Below are 21,574 nucleotides of genomic sequence, written 5' to 3'. Positions count from 1 at the left end.
GTTATGTTAATCCCCATACATTACATCATTAGTTTTAGATATAGTGTTCCATGATTCATTGTTTGTGCATAACACCCAGTGCTCCATGCAGAACGTGCCCTCCTCAATACCCATCACCAGGCTAACCCATCCTCCCACCCCCCTCCCCTCTAGAACCTTCAGTTTGTTTTTCAGAGTCCATCGTCTCTCATGGTTCTTCTCCCCCTCCGATTTCCCCCCCTTCATTCTTCCCCTCCTGCTACATTCTTCTATGCATCTATAATCTTATTAAAATGCATGATTGATTAAAAAAGAAACAGGATCTTCAGCTGCGGAAGAAATTACACTTAATAAATAAAATAATACCCCAGTTCTTTGGGATTATTCCCCCAAATTAAAAGATCAGTTGGACTGATATGTCTGTCTAAAGAAAAGAGATTCTTATTTACAACAGCTTGGAGAAGAAATCCATTTAATATAAACTCGTGTTGCTGTCAGTCCTATCTGGCATGCTTGTTAGAATAAAACCTGATCACATTGATGCGTAGGACAAAACATTGAATGGACTAAGATCTGTGACTCTTGTATACAACAAAATTAGGTACTTTAAAGGAGGCCCAAGTGCATTACATAAAAAGCGCATACCTATGTGCCCAAGTGCAATGCATAAAAATAAATTCGCCCATTATTTTCTTTTCCAAATTTTTTTTTCCTCCTTAAAGCAAAAATCCAATCTTAAGTAGGAACGGGTCAGAAGAGATGCTATTTCCCACAAAGATTAATGCAGCTCTCATCATATCACCCAGTGAAAATCCACCAAGAAGGTAGGTGGGTGTGTACCTGACTCGCTTGCATTTACAAACACGAGAAACGTGAGGAGTATAACGTTCTTGAACTACTTACCTGTCTCCTGCTAGTTCATCACCAGCCAGGCTCCCACCTCCTTGGAGCAGCAGATAAGTGACTCTGTTCGTTGCCTCTGGGGAGAGTGAACAAAAGCCCTTTAGTCTTAGATTGAAGAGGACTCGGGACCGAGACAAAAGGTACAGAAGAAACATCATTCATTCTACACACATTTTCTGTCTGCTGTCTCAGTGCCAGGCACAATCGTGCATCCATTCATGACCAGACAGACAGGTCTTGGAACTTACATTCTAGACTAGAACCCTCAAGAAGAGAAGAGCTTCTCTGGACCAAAGGGAGAGGGGAGAAAGGAGAAGGGCAGCCGTGTGGGTCCCTGAGAGAGGAGCCCCAGGCCCTGCTTCTGAGTCAGAGCCACCTCAAAGCAGCAAAACGGGAGGTAAGTTGGGGACCTGACTGCTTAGCAGCATTGCACCCTGCTTCTTGGATTGTGGTCCCAGGAAAGGGATGAGGGCCAGATAGGTTTGGTTTGCGCAGTGCGTCCAGGCGGGTGGAGCCGCAACCTACCTGCCATTTCCTTGCCCCTCTGCACATTGAAGCCCAGAATGGTTCCCAGGCCCTCGGGCACGGAGGAAGTCTGCAAGGGAGCTGTTGGATGCAGGGAGGGCAAATACAAACTAGAAAGGAGAGGCTTTAAAAAAAGAAGAAGAAGAGGAAGAAAGAAAGGAGAAGCTTAATTCTCCCTGTTGAAAATAAGGCAAGACACACACTCCCACTTAGAGCGTTTACTTCAGAAACTTTGGAATTGTAAATACTTTATCTGTCTCTTTGAAATGTAAGTACATCTTTTTAAAAAGCAAAATAAGCGGCTTTATGGCCTGGAATGTCTTTCTCAAGGACCTGTGGATGGTAAACATCCAAGGAACATAGCGGCCCTGTCTGTTTCTGTGGGGAGGTAGGAGCCTCTCTCCAAACTACATCCTGTTATAAAGACGTGTATTTTTCCTTTAGATGAAGCCTCTTAGTGAATACGGATGGTCACCCCATAACCAGATAAAGTCACCAAATTACCAGATGAACTATGTGTGACAAATGGTGCTGTCAAGTGTGGTGTCCCTCCCTGTCGGTCGGGGGCCCCCAGATGTGAGGTGATGATCGGTAGCATGGGGTCTAGTGGTGCGGGCAGTGACAGGATTCACCTGAGGCAGAACAAAGGAGGTAGAAGTTTGGGGACTATGGAATTTTCCCTTTTATGGTAACTGTGCCTGGTTGTAAGTAGCCCATTGGCAAATTAGGGCCCATGCGTAGTTTGAGGTGGGTCACCTGATGAGCCTGTCTGTATGCAGCTCAGTGGCCGGTGGTTGCTGTTGGGCCCTTTCTAATTTCCATTGCTCAGGCCCATTGCCTAAAAGCAGCCTCTACAACAAGTCCTCCTACTTGAGGACTAGTTGTTTATCTTGAGAACAGGGATGCGTGGGTTGTATCTGGCTGGCTACATAAAAGGGTGAGATCTCTTTCTGTTTTTGCAGTCTCTTAGTGGATTGCCTGTGCTGTGCATCACATTCTGGTTTAATGTTTATTCAATAATAACAGTGTTTTCATTCTCTACTACCTTTGCAGAGAGGATTTCTAGGTTGGGAGATTTTGTTTTAATTTTTTTTTAAGATTTTGTTATTTATTTGAGAGAAAGCACACAAGTGGGAGGGGCAGAGGGAGAGGGAGAAGCAGACTCCCCACTGAGCAGGGAGCCCGATGCGGTGCTCGATCCCAGGACCCCGGGATCATGACCTGAGCTGAAGGCAGACGCTTAACGACTGAGCCACCCAGGTATCCCTGGGAGATTTTGTTTTTGTTTCCCCCAACAACTTGAATGGGACAAATGGAAAGAACAATGATTGACTTAGTGAACACAGACTTGGACAGATGACATCAAGGACCATCCTGACCCCCTAATCCTAGCTACCGAAGTTCCCAGAAACTTAGATGCAACATTTTGGAGAAAAGGCAGGAAACCCAATTGAGGAGATTTAATTACTCATCCTCTACAGAATGGGAGCTCAAAGTAAAGATTAATTTGTCATAGAAAAATAAACAATGCATATGTCTTATCTACCTGACTCAGATTTGCACCAACCACAACATGAACAGTGGGGACTTGCCATTGTTTAACTTCTGGAGTCTTACTTCAGACACCTATACTAACAACCCATTTCCTTTGGGTGAAGCAAGATAGGGGAATGAGTAGAAGGAAACATTTGTAACATGTATAGCTATAATTGTCAAACTTTGCCACATATTAGACACAACTGGGGAGTTTTAAAAATGCTGACGCCCAGGCAAAACATCCTGAGCTAGAAACTCAGAATCTCTGGCAGGCGGATGCAGCATCACTATTTCTTAAAGTTCCCCAGATGAGTTCATTGTGCAGCAAGTTTGAAAACCGGTGATTTTAAAGCAGTACTCCTCAAACTTCAGTGTGCACACAAATCAGCTAGAGATCTTGATAAGAAACAGATTCTGATCTAGGAGGTTGGGGCGTGGCCTGAGAGCCTACATTTCTAACCAGCTCCCACTCTAAGTAGCAAGGATTTAAAGACCTCTCTTATGTGCCAGGGTTTTACTTCCGATTCCTAAGAAATTAGCAGTTGTGCTGTAAAGCGTAGGCTCTGGAGTCAGACTGCCTGGATTTGACTCTTGCCTCTGCACTTGATTGGACTTCAGTGTCTTTTATCTATAAACCGAGGATGATGATAACAGTATCTACCATTCTTAGTAGCCGTATAGTAGCATGAGAAGGGTATCATTAATCTCAATTCACAGATGAGGACCTTGAAGTTCAAAGAGCATCAGTACTTTACCCAAGCTCACCTTGCTAGTAATTGGCAGGCAGGGGCTTGAGCCCTGGTCTTTTCCCACTTTATCCTGCTGCTTTAAGGGTCTGGATTGAATTCAGTCTCATTATCCTCCTGTCTTTCCTGTTTCTGATCACAGGATCACTGATGTTCTAGGTGCAGAGAGTACAAACCTGAGTGACCTCTGTCCCTGCCTCCCCTTCCCTTTGTAAACAGCTGTCCCTCGCTAAAGCTCTAGAAGTCATGCCTGCTCCCCTGCTCTATTCCCACAGCATTATTCAAATTCAGTTTCCTAGTGTCTCTCACCCTGAACTTCTGAAATAGCTTTATGTTCTTTCTCATTAGTACTGCATCTCTCATTGGTGTCCCTACTCTGAAATCTTTGGCACTATTTCCAAATTAATCCAACCATGTGACTTCCCCTTTCATAAACCAGCAGTGACTCTCCATTACTTGCCAAATAAAACCCAGTCTTCATCAACTGCTTTTCCACAATCTGACCCTGACCACTTTTTTTTTTTAACTATTTCCTCTATAATGCCTTCTTCATCTTTTCTCCCCACCACATGCCAGAAGAGGTCATCTCTCCTCTTCAGAACTCCTCTGCACCCAGCACACTTCTTGCAAACAGTAGGCATCCAATAATCAAATGACTGAATGAATGGCCTTCAGTCCTGAATTCTAACTCCCAAGGGTCTGGGGGCTCGCTCTCATGAATGTCCCTAGAGCCAGTGTCCTCAACCACAGCATTTTGGCAGTTGTGAAATGTGTTATAACTAATGAGTTTCTATTAATAAAGTATAACATTGTCAAATGATTTACTTCTGATAACTAGAGTGGACTCAAGATGGTCTCTGTGACACCCTTGCTTATTTGCATTGTTATGATTTTTGTGATTTTTTGTTTTTTTATTTAAGATTTTATTCATTTATTTGACAGACAGAGACACAGTGAGAGAGTGAACACAAGCAGGGTGAGTAGGAGTGGGAGAAGGAGGCTTCCCGCCGAGCAGGGAGCCCGATGCGGGGCTCGATGCCAGGACCCTGGGATCACGACCTGAGTCGAAGGCAGACGCTCAACGACTGAGCCACCCAGGCGCCCCTCTGTTACGATTTTTGAAGCATAAGAGAACAGGATGTGACTATAGTTAATGTACTGAAAATGACACAAAGCCTGCAATTTTATATCTGCCACAGTGTTTAATGAGCTATCGTTACTGATTTTTTTTAATAAAGGGCAGTGTTTTTGGAAAGTAAATTAGCAACATTTTTTCCTTGAAAAATAACAGCTGAGATTTTTGAAATAGTTAACTTCATTACTCAGATACTTGTAGGATACCTTTCTAAATACTACTCCCATCGCCTCCCCGCCCCCCGCGCCCCGCCCCGCCCCAATCTAGCACTATTTCCTTTAAGATTCCCGTGGAGCGTTGCAGGCATGAGCTCTCATTTATGTGAGGCAGGAGCAGCCAACTACTAGAGCTGTGCTGTTCAACACGGTAGTCGCGTGGCTATTGAGCACCTTAAATGTGGCTTGTCCAAATTGAGATGGGCTATTAAAATGGGCTATTAAAATATCCAGTGGCTTTCAAAGAGAGTATCAAAAATAAAGAGTGTAAAATATCTCATTAATATTTTAGATTGATTCCAAGTTGAAATAATTATATCTTGGCTATATCAGGTTAAAGAAAATATAATATTAAAATTCATTAACACTTGTTTCTGTTTCTCTCTCTTGATTTGGCTACTAGAAAGTTTAAAATTCTAGTATGCGGTTTGCATTTGTGGCTCACCTTATATTTCTATTGGGAAGTACTGCTCTAGGGCGCCTGGGTGGCTCAGTCGGTGAAGCGTCTGCCTTCGGCTCAGGTCATGATCCCAGGGTCCTGGGATCGAGTCCCGCATCGGGCTCCCTGCTCATTGGGGAGCCTGTTTCTCCCTCTCCTGCTCCCCCTGCTTGTGCTCTCTCTCTGTCAAATAAATAAATAAAATCTTTAAAAAGAAAGAAAGTACTGCTTTAGGGTACATAAGAAATGTCTGGGAGTCCTGTTTAAAATGCAGATTGCCAGGACCAGCCCTCTGGGGAATCTAGTTCAGCTTTCTGTATTTTCTGCAGAGACGAGCAGGAGCTACATGAAGAAATGACTGTAATTATTTACTTTCTTGCTTCTCTTCCCACTACTAAGTGCCTGATTTTCTTCGTATTTCTCAGTTGCAATTACCAAGAAAGAGGATCAGTTTGGTCTAGATAATCATAATCATAAGTGACCCTCTTTAGTGAGAGCTTTCATATCAGGCTACCTCACAGGTCTCTGCTCCGTGGATTGGCTATCCTTTGGTCAAGTGTCCATCTCTAGACCAATCATTTGTGGCTGATGGGGAGGGTGGAGGAGGCATGGGTCAGGTTAAACAGAGGACAGGAGTGACCAGAACCTCTCCTCTCAGCAGGGCCAATGGATGACCAGCTTTGTTTACAGGGGACTGTGGGAATGCCCAGCACAGATCGGCCTGGCCAGCAGTGAATTAATTCAGAAATTTAAAGAACCCAATGCACGTTCAAAGGCCCTGTGAGCACTAGAGCCAAGGATTGATTATTTCCTGAACGACTCTTTGGATACAATTCCCGCCAAGCCACTCTACAAATAACGATGACAATAGATCTATTCTCGAAAATATTTCAGTCATTTCTAACAGCCAGTTGGCCAGAGTAAACAAGGAATTTAGGTGGGGAGAGAGAGCATGCAGAGGCCAATGGGGCAATATATGGAATACAGCGAGGCAGTCACAGTTCCAGTCCCGAAGATGCCATGACGTCGCCCTATGACCTTGGGCAAGACACCCCAACCCCTCCTGCCTCAGGCTTGTCACCTTTTCAGATTACAAAGTGACAGGGATCGTGAAGGTTAGATGGAATGATAGATGTAAAGGTGCTTTTTAAAGTTAGAAGGGCTGCGCAAATGTTATATTTACAGGTGTGAGTTGTCATCAACTACATGTTTACTAACAAAGGAGTAACCCCTACAATAAATCTTACCCAGTGGATAACCCCTGTGCACAGACCATCTGGTTGTATTTCTTCAACTTTGTTAAAATATTGGAAATGTTAACTCTCAGCTCTCACAGTTTATTAGCACTTACCTCCAGCTATAGCTTCATCTGGATATGCCTTCAGGAATCCACCTCAAGACATCAAACTCTGCTGTGGGGCCAGCAGCCTGCCATGAACCACACAGCATGCATTTGAGAGAAATACAGTCAGTCCCATGGCTAATGACAACTGTCAGCTTCATCTGATGGTAGCTTTTCCCAATACCTGTCAGAATATTCAAGATTTACGACATCTTCTAATGCCCTACCACAGCATTTCTGTTTAAATAATCCAAATGGCAAGAAAAACTGTAGAAGAAAAATTTTAGCTATCATGTTTTCAGCCCTGATTAATTGCCATGCAGTATCTTGGGGAAAAAAAACAAAATACAATTTTCTTCACCTTATTCCCCATTTCTTTTACACACAAGATAAGTTGACACCCCCACCCCCACCCCCAAGTGCTCAATTTTACAGAGAACCAGTTTAGGAATGCTGAGGATGCTTTCCTTTTCCTGTTCCTTTATGGAGAGTCTGACGCGTCTACTACACCAACAACAGGAGGAGAAAAGGGTTTGCATATTTGCATAATTGATTGGAAGCACGGGAATTTCGGTGGTTCTGAAAAAGGGAGCTCTGCGTCTTTAAGGCTCCATGGAGCTTCATCTGTGCTCGACGCAGACAGACCAGCTCTGCCGCAGCGACTCATCCTATCGATAAGGTTCACTTAGCCAAGGTGGAGGATGGGAAAAGAATGGAGCTGTCCCAGCTACTCAATGAGATCAGGGCAAACTATGAAAAGCTCCTCACGAGAAATCAGATAGAGACCGTGCTCTCAACAAGGATCCAGGTAATGATTTCATACAGACAGGCACCTTCCAGGATAAGGAGACAATCCCTGTCTATCCAATTCCTGTCCCGGCCTCTCTGAGGTACAGTATTTCCTTTTCAATGCAGCGTCTACTGGGGAAGGAATTTAGGTTTTACTGCGATGTGACTGGGACCACAGGGGGAAATGCTCTGATTATACTGTTATGTGGCCATTCGATTAATGTCGATTAATGATTTTTACATCAGTGGTGAGGTTCCTGTCATTAACAAAACATGGGGCCAACATGCAATAAAATGGGGCACTCTAACCTCTTTTAGACATCCTTCAGGAAGGAAGCATTTCAAATACCCTTTGAAGATATTACAGAGTTATTTATAGAGAATGTTTCAATTATGTCTTTAAAATGGCAAGCTTTATGGTAAGATTTATTAGCTTGCACACTTTGTAGAGATAAAACGAAGTAAAATATTTCTGAAAGGTTTCTGTCATCAGTTTTATACCAGATTGTTATAAATGGAAATTATCTAAGTATGTGAAGGTGGCATTCAGAAACAGTGATATAAATTGGGACAATCAAAATTCCCCAAACTGATACTGACTCTCCACTTACAGATTTTTGCTTTTGTACTACAAGATGAGAAAGGTTTATTTCCAATACAAGTCATGAAATATTTAAGTATTAAAAAGAGGGGGAGCCAAGTTGAATAAAGGCTAAATCCTAATTTCATAGACTTACTTTGTTTTAAAGTGACATTCACATTTAGCAATTAATTAAGATCTCAAACATTCAAATAAATGTTCAAACAAATATTTTAGAAAGAAGATTTAAAAACTCAGGGTTGGTTTTTTGGGTTTTGGGTTTTTTTTTTACCTATCGTATCTGAGTTCAAATTCTATTCCAGGTACCCAAATACAGCAAAGAGTGAACTTAAGAACAATCACCAATAGGGAAAAAATATTTCTAGGAAATCATAGGACTTTATATCATTAGCAATTCATTTTTGGTAACAATATAAATTTCACCTCTAGGTAATATTTTCAGTCTTCACAAAGAATGATCAGTACCCTAGATCAAGCAAAGTCACTGGGATATTTAAGTGTTGGAATAGTTCACTCACCTTTTGCAAAGAGAAGGGAAAAAATTACTAGATGACCATTTCTGAAAATTATAAACCAAATAAACGTTTTATTTTGCGATGGTACCAATACAAGTTATTCAGTTTGTAAGTCACAATGCCAAAATTAGTAAATTAAAGGGAAAAGGCAAGGTTACTGTAAGTTTTGTTTAGGGTCTTTTTAACATACATCTACTTTAGAGGATTTTTTTTTTTTCAAAGAATTCAGAAAGTCAGTTGGAATAAATTCAGGGAAGCCTGTTCATTATTACAAAATAAAGATACATAAGCTTTAGTAATTTATTGCTGTAGAACAAACTACCCCCCAAATTTAGTGGATTAAAACAACCATGGCATTCTCTCTCATGATTCTATGGGTTGAATGGGTTCAGGTGGGGGTGATTCTTCCACTGTGTGTGACATTGGCTAAGACTATAATCATCTTGGGGCACAACTGGGCTGGGACATCCAAGGTGGCTCACTTAATGTGTCTGGCGCCTTGGCAGGGGATTTTCGGAAGGCTGGCTCAGCTGAGACAATTGGGTCTGTTCCTCTCTCTCCGGGTCGCCTCAGGGTCTTTCTCCATCTGGCCTCTATGCGATCTCTCCAGCAGGGTATCCAGACTTCTTAACATGTTGGCCCAAGGCTCCCAAAAGCACAGGAGTGCAAGTTGTCAGGGCTTCCTGAGGTTTAGGACTAAAGCTGGCACTTCTGCCATGTTCTGCTGGCTAAAGCAAGACACGAGGTCCGCCCAGATTCGGTACAGAAGGGGACCACACAAGGACATGAATTTGGGGAGGTCTGGGTTATTGGGGGCTGTCTTCGGCATCTAGCTACCACACAAAAATAGCTGCCAGTTCCATACACAAAATCCAAAAGACCAGCAGATACGAGCATTTTTATGCCCTCCTATTTCCTAAATTCTTGACATTCTCTTTTGTAGTTGCTCTGCTAAGTGTTGCTGCTTAACTTTGCCAACTTAACACTAAGAACAAGTGATACAGCAAACCAAGAGAGATGTATGAATTTTGTTCTTTAATGCCTTGCCCTCAACTTTATTTGTGAACTTTCATTTACTGCAATGCTTTCTTAAAAAAAAAAAAAACTCTCGTACCATCAAATTAAAATTTGTTATTTCAAAATGCATTTTTATAAAAGCATTAATAAGTTGTAATTTTTGCTACAAAAGACTACAATCAATTCCATACATTGCCCCTGCTGCTCTTGGGGCCAAATGTTGAGAATTCTGTCAAAAGGTACTTTCATTTGATTTGAACATCAGCATAAGAACATTTAAAGCCAAATATAACATATTCCACTTGCTATTTAACATGATGACATTTAGAAAACAATCTTTAAAGATGTAATTTTGGCCACTTCCCTAGATACCCAAGATTAACATGCTTTCCAAAAAGATCATTTGCAAAAGGTAAATCAACAGTGGGTTCTCTTTCTACGGAAGTCTATTTTAGAGCCTCTAATGCCTATGATAACCTAATTCTCTAAATTATTCATAATATACTTTCCAGCAGTATTTAATCTCTGTCCATATGCCCAGTCCCAGAATTGATCAGTTTTTTTTTAATTTTTTTATTGTTATGTTAATCCCCATACATTACATCATTAGTTTTAGATATAGGGTTCCATGATTCATTGTTTGTGCATAACACCCAGTGCTCCATGCAGAACGTGCCCTCCTCAATACCCATCACCAGGCTAACCCATCCTCCCACCCCCCTCCCCTCTAGAACCCTCAGTTTGTTTTTCAGAGTCCATCGTCTCTCATGGTTCGTCTACCCCTCCGATTTCCCCCCCTTCATTCTTCCCCTCCTGCTACATTCTTCTTTTTTTTTCTTTCTTAACATATATTGCATTATTTGTTTCAGAGGTACAGATCTGAGATTCAACAGTCTTGCACAATTCACAGCGCTTACCAGAGCACATACCCTCCCCAGTGTCCATCACCCAGTCACCCCATCCCTCCCACCCCACCCCCCACTCCAGCAACCCTCAGTTTGTTTCCTGAGATTAAGAATTCCTCATATCAGTGAGGTCATATGATACATGTCTTTCTCTCTTTGACTTATTTCGCTCAGCATAATACCCTCCAGTTCCAGACACATCGTTGCAAATGGCAAGATCTCATTCCTTTTGATGGCTGCATAATCAGAATTGATCAGTTTAAGATATATAACTGTTTATCTGCTTTTACAAAGCAGCCTACAAGAAAATATAGGGGGAAATAATAGCTGAGTTTCAATCTGTCTTCCTCATAATGCCATAAATAATAGAAAGTTAAGAATCAGAGGTCGCAAACTTAGATCCTGCAAACTGTTACTTTTCATTAAAACAGATGTATTTTTCTCTGAGTTTCATAGACTGTCATAGTAGGAAGAGACGCCTGAGGTTCCTTGTATTATCTGAGAACACTGAAGCTGCGCATGCAATTCACTTACTCCCACATCTGACTAATGAGTAGCTAAGCACTGGAACACACTTTTGAAATTTAGCAGTTTAAAGGAAAAATGATGAGACACCTATGCTGTGTTCCTAGGATGACTTTTAAAAGTTCTCGTTTTCAAGAGCGCTCTTTGTTTCTGTTGTTCTTGTTGCTGGTGGCTTTCTTAAAGCTAGAAGAAGACATGAGCAAAAAAATGGACAAAGATGAAGAGGCTTTAAAGGCAGCTCAAGCAGAACTCAAGGAAGCCCGTCGCCAGTGGCACCACATGCAAGTGGAAATTGAGTCTCTCCAGGCGGTGGTGAGAATGAGCTCAAAAGCCACTGGCCCGCTGCGTCCCCAGACGTGTGTTGACTAAGAGAGAAAGGAATAGGGGCGCCTGGGTGGCTCAGTTGGTTAAGCGACTGCCTTCGGCTCAGGTCATGATCCTGGAGTCCCTGGATCGAGTCCCGCATCGGGGTCCCTGCTCAGCAGGGAGTCTGCTTCTCCCTCTGACCCTCCCCCTCTCATGTGCTCTCTCTCTCTCATTCTCTCTCTCTCAAATAAATAAATAAAATCTTTAAAAAAAAAAAAAAGAGAGAGAGAAAGGAATAACGCCCATTACCTTACAGTGAGAAACTTAAAAAGCAAGGCCACTGAATTCTAGCCTTGGTCCTAGTTCAACTACCCCCCCCCCCCATCATGGCCGTGGCTATTATCAATTCATTCAAGGTCTAGTTCACGCCTATAAAAAGGAAGTCATCCTTGCTTATCATCCTGGGGTTCTCTAATTGCTGTAGTGGGAGAATATAGCCTTTGTCGTTATCCAAAGTCATCACCGGGCGGGGGTGGAGGGGTGGGGGGGGAGGGAGTCTTCTATCCCCGCGCCTGAGATTTCTAATAGTAAAAAATATTTAAACACCTTCCTAAAATGCCTTTTCTAAGCAGCCCACTCTGCTGTAACATTCGATATTCTACATTTCCAATTTTTAAAAAACCAAATAGATCAGGGGTAATAAGTCAGTCATACCGCAGATTTTTTTTTTTTTTTTTTTGGCCGAAAGAATTATCACAGGATTCCTTTGAAATAGTAAGCTCTCTAGCTATCTAGATATAATTTTTTTTTCATTTGAGTCATACACAAAGTTGTAAGGAAATATCTTTTGCATAAGTGAAGTACCATTATTGCAAACTTTTAAAGAACACAATAGAATGGAGATGTTGCAAATCAGATTTCAGCAGCACATTTTGTTTCACTGATTTCACTGATGAAGATCTATATAAAACAGGAAAGGGGCCTGGAAAACTCCCTACATGCCAGTGAGCAACATTACCAGATGCAGTTGCAAGATCTAGAGGCGGTGATTGAAGGACTAGAAAAAGAGCTACAGGAAGTAAGGCGCGGCATCGAAAAGCAGCTTCAAGAGCATGAGATGCTTCTCAACACGAAGATGAGGCTAGAACAAGAAATCGCCACTTATCGCCGCCTCCTAGAAAAGGAAGAAATCAGGTACCTAATTCCATATACAGTAGTTAATGGCAAGTGACCAGAAATACAGAGCTTCTGTCTTTGTTGAGGTAGTCAGAGAAATTACATCTAAAAACGCATCATCACCATGGCGTGTTCACTGGGTTCCTACAGCAAAGTAGGATTAGTAGGCATGGCAAAGAATATGTGGAAGAACTATTTCCAGCCTCCCAAAATTATGAACAGAATGGCCAAAGTCAGGGACAGTAGCTACAACAAAGCGCGCTTCAAGCCTAGAGCGAAATGTAAATAATTCTCAATCGCTACGAAAATGACCTTTCTTAACTTGCTCACTTTCCTTGTCATTCATCTCTTAGAATTAGTCAGTGCCTTCTATGGGCCACCCACAAAGAAAGCTTGGAAAATGCGCATATTACCACATCCCCCCACCCAGGGCCCACTCCCACCACAGATCAAAAGTCAAAATTAATAATAATAATAATAATAATAATAATAATAATAATAATGTGATTATATTACCACCACAAAAAACAATTTAGTTCTGAATACATGATTTAAAAGACTTCCAGATGTCCTGAAACAAAAGGTATCAAAATATCAAAAGAGGAATTCTTACTAATTCACAGTTTCATAATCTGCAATCACTTAAAAGGTCACATGGTTTTGGGGCGCCTGGGTGGCTCAGACGTTAAGCGTCTGCCTTCGGCTCAGGTCATGATCCCAGGGTCCTGGGATCAAGCCCCGCATCAGGCTCCGAGCTCGGCGGAGAGCCTGCTTCTCCCTCTCCCACCCCCTCTGCTCGTGTTCCCTCTCTCACTGTGACTCTCTCTGTCAAATAAATAAAATCTTTAAAAAAAAAAAAAAGGTCACATGGCTTTGAGCGCAGGACAACCTCCAATTTTCCATGTTCCCATAGAAAGAAACCTTTATTCTTGCTTGCTTCAGAATTCTGAGTCCTCTACAAAATTAGATGAAACTACTTTAACCTATAATAAGTTTCGACATTTACTAAAGCTTTGAAAAACATAAATTGAATTCAAAATCTACCACTTACTAGCTGAGTGACACCAAGCAAGTTACCAAACCTCTCTGTGCCTCAGTTTTTTCATCCATAAAATGGGAATAATATTACCTACCTCATAGGATTGCTGTGAGGATTAAACAAATTGTTTGTAAAGTGCTTAAAACAGTGCTGTGTGAATATACACACACACATATAATTTGTTGTTAAATAAAATAAGTGGTCGTGGATTTTATTTAATGCCTAATCATTCAAGATGTTGATAAAGTGGTCTTTAATATTCCTTTAATACAATTTTTAAATTTTTTATTATGCTATGTTTAAGATATACAAGAAAGTTTCAAGAAAAATGTCATGAACTTCATGTACACACTTCCCCCAGCTTGAGAAGTAAAATATTTACAGTGTTGTTGAAGTCTTCCCACCCCCACCCCAGGCACCTAAACCATATCCCAACCCCCTATCCTCCTCCCTTAGTCTAACCTGGCTCCTGAATTTGATGCTTATTAGTCTTAAACATTCCTTTATACTAATAGGTATATATGTATCCCTAAACAAAATATGAAATTTTTTTGAATATTATTTTAACCTTTATAAAATAAGCTACAAATTACCTTTCTTTTCCCATTCAGTGTTATACTTAGGAGATTCATCCATAAAGATACAGTGTAGCCTTAGTTCATTTATTTTCATTGCTTAATAGTATTTCCATTGTATGAATATATTACATTTTATCCATTCTCTTACTGGTGAGCATTTGTTTCAATTATATGCTAATAGAGTATTGCTTCTATAATATTATTCTTTCCAATTTCAGATATTATGGTTGTATCCAAGGTGAGAAAAAAGAACAAAAACCTACGACAAGTAGAGTTGGTTTTGTTTTACCTTCAGGTGAGTTTCTGATATAAGTAAACGAACTTGAAAAATAAAGTGCCATTTATAGGGATTATAACTAAATACTATAGAGTAGCAAAAACAAGCAATATTTGAATAAAGTTTGACATATAAATCAACTGTGACTAGTACTACAACATTGTAGTTTAATGTTTCACGATAACATTTTCACAGCCATTATAAATGAAATATCTTTTTCAACGAAACTCCCACAAAAGTATGAGAACGAAAAAGTGGAAACAGTAACCAAACAGGCAATACTAAATGGAAATATCGTGAAGGAAAGCACTGAGGCTCGTGGCACTATTCAGTAAGTAAAATAACTTTGACTAATAATAATAAACACACAAAGAAATTAACTTCAATTGAGTAACCAGTAATCTTTGCATGTTTCCAAACATAATTTTAATGTGCTATGATTTTTTTTAATCTGACATGAGTAAATATATATAAACAAAAACTCAGATATAGGAGTGATCAATCCTTAATTCACCATTTTTCCAAAAATATCATCAAAACATGAGAATTCCATAGAATTCCTTGGAAATTATACCTGTGTAATTTTTAAAGTATGTAAATTATAAATTCCACAATGTAAATTCTGAGTTATAATTCAAAATGTGTCAATTATGAATTATACAAATTTCTTGATTTCTTTTTCATATGGAATCCATATTACATATTTTTAATAGATCCATACTTCTTCATATGGAAAGGTTTATTGTATCATTTCAGGACAGAAAAAGTGGATGAAGTTATTAAAGAATGGGAAGGCTCCTTCTTTAAAGATAACCCTCGATTAAGGAAAAAATCGGTTTCTCTTCGATTTGATCTTCATTTAGCAGCCACTGATGAAGGGTGTTTACAGACTAAGCAGGATAATCTACCAGATATAGAAGTCAGGCTTATCATGAGAAGATCATGCAGTATCCCCTCTATCAAACCTCCATCAGGAGCTGATTAATCCAAAGACAGTATTTGACTTGATTTGAAAATGACATTAGGGTGGACCAAGGTGGGCCGTGCTGACTGCCTTCTGTCCCAAAATGTAAGTTATTAAGTATGTATGTTATGATCAATGTGTGATTCTCTTCAGAAAACAAACAGGAAGGGACAAAATTTCTCTGAATCTAATTACGGATGTATTCTTTGAAGAGAGGGAGTTTCAAAATAAAATCAGAAATTCAGTATGGTTTCTATTTTATTTACTCCAAATAGTCTTCTTTTCCTCTTGAAATTTTATCAGAGACTATAAGCGTTAAGGTGGCTTGATTAAGTCTTTGAAATTTCACTCAGTGGCCAAATATTCTAAGGAAAGGGAACGATTTGTTTAAGTATGATTGTATTATATTAAGAATCACACTGACTTATTCATCATTATTCCATGACTGGTTAGATCTAAAAAGATTTTTCTACTTAAAAAAGAAAACAATTGTAAACAAACTTTTAAAGAGGACTCACTAATCACAGAACCAAAAAAGAAATTTTTTTTTTTGAGACAATCGTTTGCATACTTAGAAAAATAACAGAGCCACTTTCCACGAGCCATTCCAAGCAAACCATAGAACACACCCCTGGCTAATTTGATGATTAAATAAATTTAAATTAATCTTCATCCAAAAGCTTTTTGTAATCATGATCTGATTTCCAGAAGAGTTACTTTATTCAAGGAACTTTAAGGTTGTGTCCTCCCCCACAAAAAAATCAGAAGGCCAGCAGCACAAACAGAAGATGAAAATCTCATTCTCGTTGCTACCGTTACTAGAATAGAGTCCTCTAATCTCACCATCCCAACTTTTCCATCTGTAAAGTTAAATGTGACTAATTTGAATATTCAATGTGAGCATTAGGTAAGATACTATGTAAAGTATTATAAATATTTCTTGCAATCATTTATGTGAATTAAGATAACAATATTGTTATCTAAGCAATGAGTATTTGCAGGATTTCTGTTTTTAAACTGTTCAAACTATAATAAATAGGGACAGAAAATCTATTTGTGAAAAAGTCAAGTATTGTAGCAAAGTTTTTTAAACAACTTAATTTGTTTAATACAGGCATATTTATTTATTTTAAGACCTTAAATAATAAATACCTGTTTTAAAACATTAGAAATTTATAGGCTATCACTTTTTTTCTAAGCAGAAAAAAATGTTGATTACAACTCACCATACTTTTTTCCAGCTAAAGTATCATCGAAGGGCTACAGCTCAGTTAGCATTTTTATTACCAATCTTTGCAGTCTCTCTTTCTCTCCTTTATTTCACACAGAACAAAATGTGTATTTTAACCAGGAGAAAATTATGTTAAATCATCTTTAACATAATACAGGGATATAAAATTTTGAATTTTTTTTTTCGATTGCTTTAGATTCCTTTTAGCCTCTCTTATTCTATTTAGCAAAGGGATGATTTTGTTTTGTCAAGGATACGACAGCATGTTAAATGCTTATTCTTGTGTAAGCATCTGACCTAAAATACATCCTGTACATAGTGTTTTCATTCAATATTAGTTAAATGGTATGCTACTAACTTTATTAATGCTTTAAAAAATGCAATCATGTAAACTATTGTATTAAAGTCACTGTACTCAGCAACAATAATCATAATAAAACAATATATCTAGTGTAATCTACATGCAGTGTTCAGAACAATACTGGGTATCATGAATGTAACTGCTTGTTATAGTAATTCTGCTATGCAGCTCTTGTGTGTATGACATGTACATTTTAAAATACAGTACTTGAATTTATAAAAAAAAATATTTTATTTGCTTTGGGGCATTTTAAATCGGGATATGAATTTACCAAAGTAAATGATACCACTACAGTAAAAAAAAAAAAAAAACTGAAATATGAACTCCAAAGCTGCATTTTATTTGAGTTTGATACATTGTATTGAGTTTAATTGTTCCAATATTGTTAGCTCGCTTGGGGAATAAAGAAAAATGCAACCACGGAGAGATAACAGTTTTTATGCTTTTTTTGCAAAAGAAAAGTTAAGAATGGTACAGTCTAATAAATAGTATATTCTAATTAAGAGAATCAAAACAATCCCATAACCCTGGGAAAAGGATAATAGTAGCCATAATTTGCAAAGCATTTACTCTGCTCCTGGCACTGTCCTCAGCAAACTCATACATGATATCTAATCCTGACAGCAGGGCTACAAGATTCTATCCTCATTTTATGGATGAGTATAAATTAATATTCTTCAGTCTCTCTGACTTTTGTATACAAATACAGAAGCAAAGAGTAATTCCAGTTACTAACAATAATAGGATCCCAGCCCGGGTGCTATCACTAATTCCCCATGTGAGCAGGAAGGAATCACTGGAGTCCCCTAGGCCTCAATTTCACACTCGAAAACAAAGGGAAAGATGGTGCCTGGTAATATTCCTACCCTGCCTACATCACAGAGTTGTTTGAAATAATATACATGTGAAAATATTTGACAAAGCACTACTCAAATATACAGTACCATTTGGATGAAAATTGTCATTGAGAATTTGTAAAAACAATCATGGCTGATGATGATTAAGTAAGTAATAATTCAAAACACAACAGGTAAAGAAAATTTTCAAACTCTTCAATGCTGCCAGACGAATTATCCTTTCCCAGGGAGTTGCCTAATTTGAATTGTTCTACAACGGTAGTTTTGAAAGTACAAAAACATTCTCTTAAAAAAAAAAAAAAAGCTTAAATTAATTTGAAAGTTTCAAGTGGAAACATATTATGGGACATGGGCCAAAATTAAACTTTAGTTAAATAACACGTATACACACATTACTCAAATGATCAACACATGAAATCAGAGTGTGTGCACAAAGAATTTGCTTCTGTGTCTATAAATTACGGCCAGCATGGACCCACAGATTGCTAATATTGATGGACATACTACAGATACAGACTTTAGAAGTTTTTGTGTTTTTTTTTTAAAGATTTTATTTATTTATTTGACAGAGAGAGAGAGAGACAGCGAGAGAGGGAACACAAGCAGGGGGAGTGGGAGAAGCAGGCTTCCTGCCGAGCAGGGAGCCCAATGCGGGGAGCCCAATCCCAGGACCCTGGGATCACGACCTGAGCCGAAGGCAGACGCCTAACGACTGAGCCACCCAGGCGCCCCTACAGATACAGACTTTAAAGTAAAGTATATGTGCGATCAATACAAGCCTTTTCCGGTTTCCCTCACCCACTTAGACCCTAGGCCAAGGTTGGCAAACTTGCTCTGTAAAAGCCCACATAGCAAATATTGTAGGCTTTCTAGGCCATATGATCCCTGTAAGAACTATACGACTCTGCCCTTGTAGCTGAAAGCAACTATAAATAATATGGAAACACATGGGCATGGTTGTGTCCTAACAAACTATAAAAACAGGAGGCAGCTTAGATTGGGCCTGCGGCAGTCATTCGCTCACACCTGCCCTGGACCCTCAAATAAGGTCCGTGGATGCTAAACCATACCCCCAGATTCTCCAGGACCATCGTGTTTTCATCCTTTCCCATACCACGTGTCAAAGCTCACGTCCCAAATCCTCAAGGTATTTTGCAGGCAACGTGGAAGTTTGTAAAAGCAACCCATACTTTGTCAAATTTGACAAAACACTGTGAATTACTCTGTCCTGGAAATCTACCGGGCTCCAATATTTCACAACTATTTCTAGCGATAGAAAATGAATAACCATAACTTCTGCTTTTACAGAAACAGCTGAGAAAATTAACCTATTTCACCATTTTGCCTATAACCAGACTTTTATAAGCTATTCCGTCCGGGGAGAACTCTATCATCCCTTTCCCTATTTTAAGGGGAAAAAAAATCCATTTAAGGGGCACCTGGGTGGTGTAGTCAGTTAAGCGTCCAACTTTTGATTTCGGCTCAGGTCATGATCTCAGGGTCCTGGGATCGAGCCCAGCCTCAGGCTCTGCGCTTAGCATCGAGTCTGCTTGAGATTCCCTCTCCTTCTGCTTCTGCCCCTCCCGCTCATTCTCTCTCTCTTTCTAAAATAAATAAATAAATCTTTAGAAGAAAAAGAAAAAATCAATTTAAAATAGCTTCATTAAAAATACTACAGACAGGGGCCCCTGGGTGGCTCAGTCGTTAGGTGTCTGCCTTCGGCTCAGGTCATGATCCCAGGGTCCTGGGATCGAGCCCCGCATCAGGCTGCCTGCTCCACGGGAAGCCTGCTTCTCCCTCTCCCACTCCCCCTGCTTGTGTTCCCTCTCTCACTGACACAGCGAGAAATCAAAGAGACCTGGGCTTAAATCCAACTTAATCACTTACTAGTTTTGGCTTCCCTGTTTGGGGGGAGGAAGAACCTCAAAAAAGTATGGGTAAGTGTCAGAGAGGAAAACAGGCCAAGTTCCTGGGTCTCACTGCCAGAAAGAAAACTAAACTACTTGGGCCTAAGACTAGGCTTCTGTGAGGGCTCCTAACAAACTTTATAGTTACAGTAGTTTAAATAGTCATAATTAATGATGCATCTCATATTTTCCAGGAATAATCACCACTCCAAAAATCTGTTTTGTCATGCCCATAAATACCCCAGTACATATAAAAACATACCTGAGTTTGCTTTGGGGGAGAAAAAAAAACCACAACTCAGTGTAAGTACAGCCTATCTTGCTGAATATTTTTCTCTTCAGTCTTAATTTCTCCAGGACTAGGGAACAGATTTTTTTCTATTATATTTTGTCTGTACTCTTCCTTTCTTAATTTTACAAATCTCTGGGAGTGGAAAAAGAGCCAAGCAGAGAAAATGAGATAACCATTTATTCATTCTGCAAATACTGAGCACCTGCATGTACCAAATACTGTTCCAGATGTGAAAAGTCCCCATCCTCAAGGAGCCTTCATTCTGATGGGAAGAAAAAGACAACAAAATAAATCCATAACAAATATAGTATGTTAGGTGGTGATAAGAGTTATAGAAAAAAAATGAAGCACAGACCATGGAGAGAGCTGGAAAATGAGCTGCAATTCTACTTAGGTCTGAGAAGACCCACTGAGAAGACATTTAAGTAAAGACCAGGAGGTGGGAAAGTGTATTAATGTCACTGCTCCACTCAGATCCCCTCCTTTCTTTTTCCACCATTTTTGTGCCACCCCTTTCTCACTACAGGGTAATATCCAGCACCTGCCAAGGACTGCCTGGAGATGACAAAATGGAGCATGTGCCCCAGCACTGCACTTGCCCAGTCCCCCACCATAACCCCAAGTGCAGGTTAGAAACCAGGCTGGAGGTGCTGGACAAGACCAGAGAAAGAAGGTACTAGGATCCTTGCTGAGACTTCCATGTATCTTACATTAATCCTTTATATGTCTCAGATGCTTTTATATTAAAAAGGCAGTTTCGAGTACAGTTGACCCTTGAACAACACGGGTTTGAACTGTGCGTGTCCACTTACACATGGATTTTTTTTTTCCAATAAATACAATGGAAAATTTTTTGGAGATTTGCAACGATTTGAAAAAAACTTGCAGAGGAACTGCATAGCCTAGAAATGCCAAAAAATTTTAAGACAGAGTTAGGTATTACTGTAAGAACACAGTATGAAATACATATAAGGTACAAAATATGTGTTAACTGACCACTTACATTATCAGTAAGGCTTCCAATCAAAAGTATACTATGAGTAGGTAAGTTTGGGGGGCATCACAAGTTATAGCTGGATTTTCAACTACTCCCCCTTGTTCAAGGCCAACTGTACATTAACTCAAGTACCACTCAGACTATTATCCTTTGATGACCTCTCAGTCTTCCCCTTCAATTTCACTAACCTCAATTTATGAGTATCAAAATACTGGAAGCAGAATTAGACAAAATGTCATTTATGCCTGGCTTTGCAGACTTCTGGAGATGCCCTGGTCCCTGCTGGCACACCCAAAAGCACCTAAGAGCAGCCCAAGAATTCAGTCACTAAATGTCAACAGTGTTTTTAATTACAGATCCTTCTCCCTTCACAGCGGCCCACAGCATGGGCCGGGTGTTTATGTATCCAAGGAAGCG

At 39.7% G+C, this 21,574-nt stretch overlaps 1 protein-coding gene across 4 annotated transcripts; it reads left to right on the top strand.

Moving 5' to 3' along the window:
• Nucleotides 1-7,268: 7,268 nt before the first annotated feature.
• On the top strand, nt 7,269-15,756 carry KRT222 (keratin 222). Of its 4 annotated transcripts, none has more exons than XM_036081472.2 (6): nt 7,269-7,628; nt 11,360-11,484; nt 12,452-12,672; nt 14,490-14,566; nt 14,744-14,879; nt 15,305-15,756. In XM_036081472.2, exons 2-6 carry the CDS (start codon nt 11,368-11,370, stop codon nt 15,531-15,533), a joined length of 780 nt encoding a protein of 259 aa, XP_035937365.1. In that variant the 5' UTR covers nt 7,269-7,628; nt 11,360-11,367; the 3' UTR covers nt 15,534-15,756. The 4 variants fall into 4 exon arrangements, with proteins under 4 accessions (XP_035937365.1, XP_035937362.1, XP_035937363.1 ...); XM_036081469.2 differs by having other exon boundaries at nt 7,271-7,628; nt 11,356-11,484; XM_036081470.2 differs by having other exon boundaries at nt 7,571-7,710; nt 11,356-11,484.
• The last annotated feature ends 5,818 nt before the right edge of the window (nt 15,757-21,574 follow it).

This window comes from Halichoerus grypus, chromosome 2 (assembly GCF_964656455.1).
Source record: "Halichoerus grypus chromosome 2, mHalGry1.hap1.1, whole genome shotgun sequence".
In the NCBI taxonomy this organism is placed as follows: domain Eukaryota; kingdom Metazoa; phylum Chordata; class Mammalia; order Carnivora; family Phocidae; genus Halichoerus; species Halichoerus grypus.
This window is presented reverse-complemented; position numbering and strand designations above follow the sequence as displayed.

Coding starts and splice junctions, on each gene's coding strand:
- KRT222 (XM_036081469.2), top strand. CDS start 7,533: ATGGAGCTGTCCCAGCTACTCAATGAGATCAGGGCAAACTATGAAAAG. Junction 14,567..14,743: donor TGGTTTTGTTTTACCTTCAG/GTGAGTTTCTGA, acceptor ACATTTTCACAG/CCATTATAAATGAAATATCT. Junction 14,880..15,304: donor GAGGCTCGTGGCACTATTCA/GTAAGTAAAATA, acceptor GTATCATTTCAG/GACAGAAAAAGTGGATGAAG.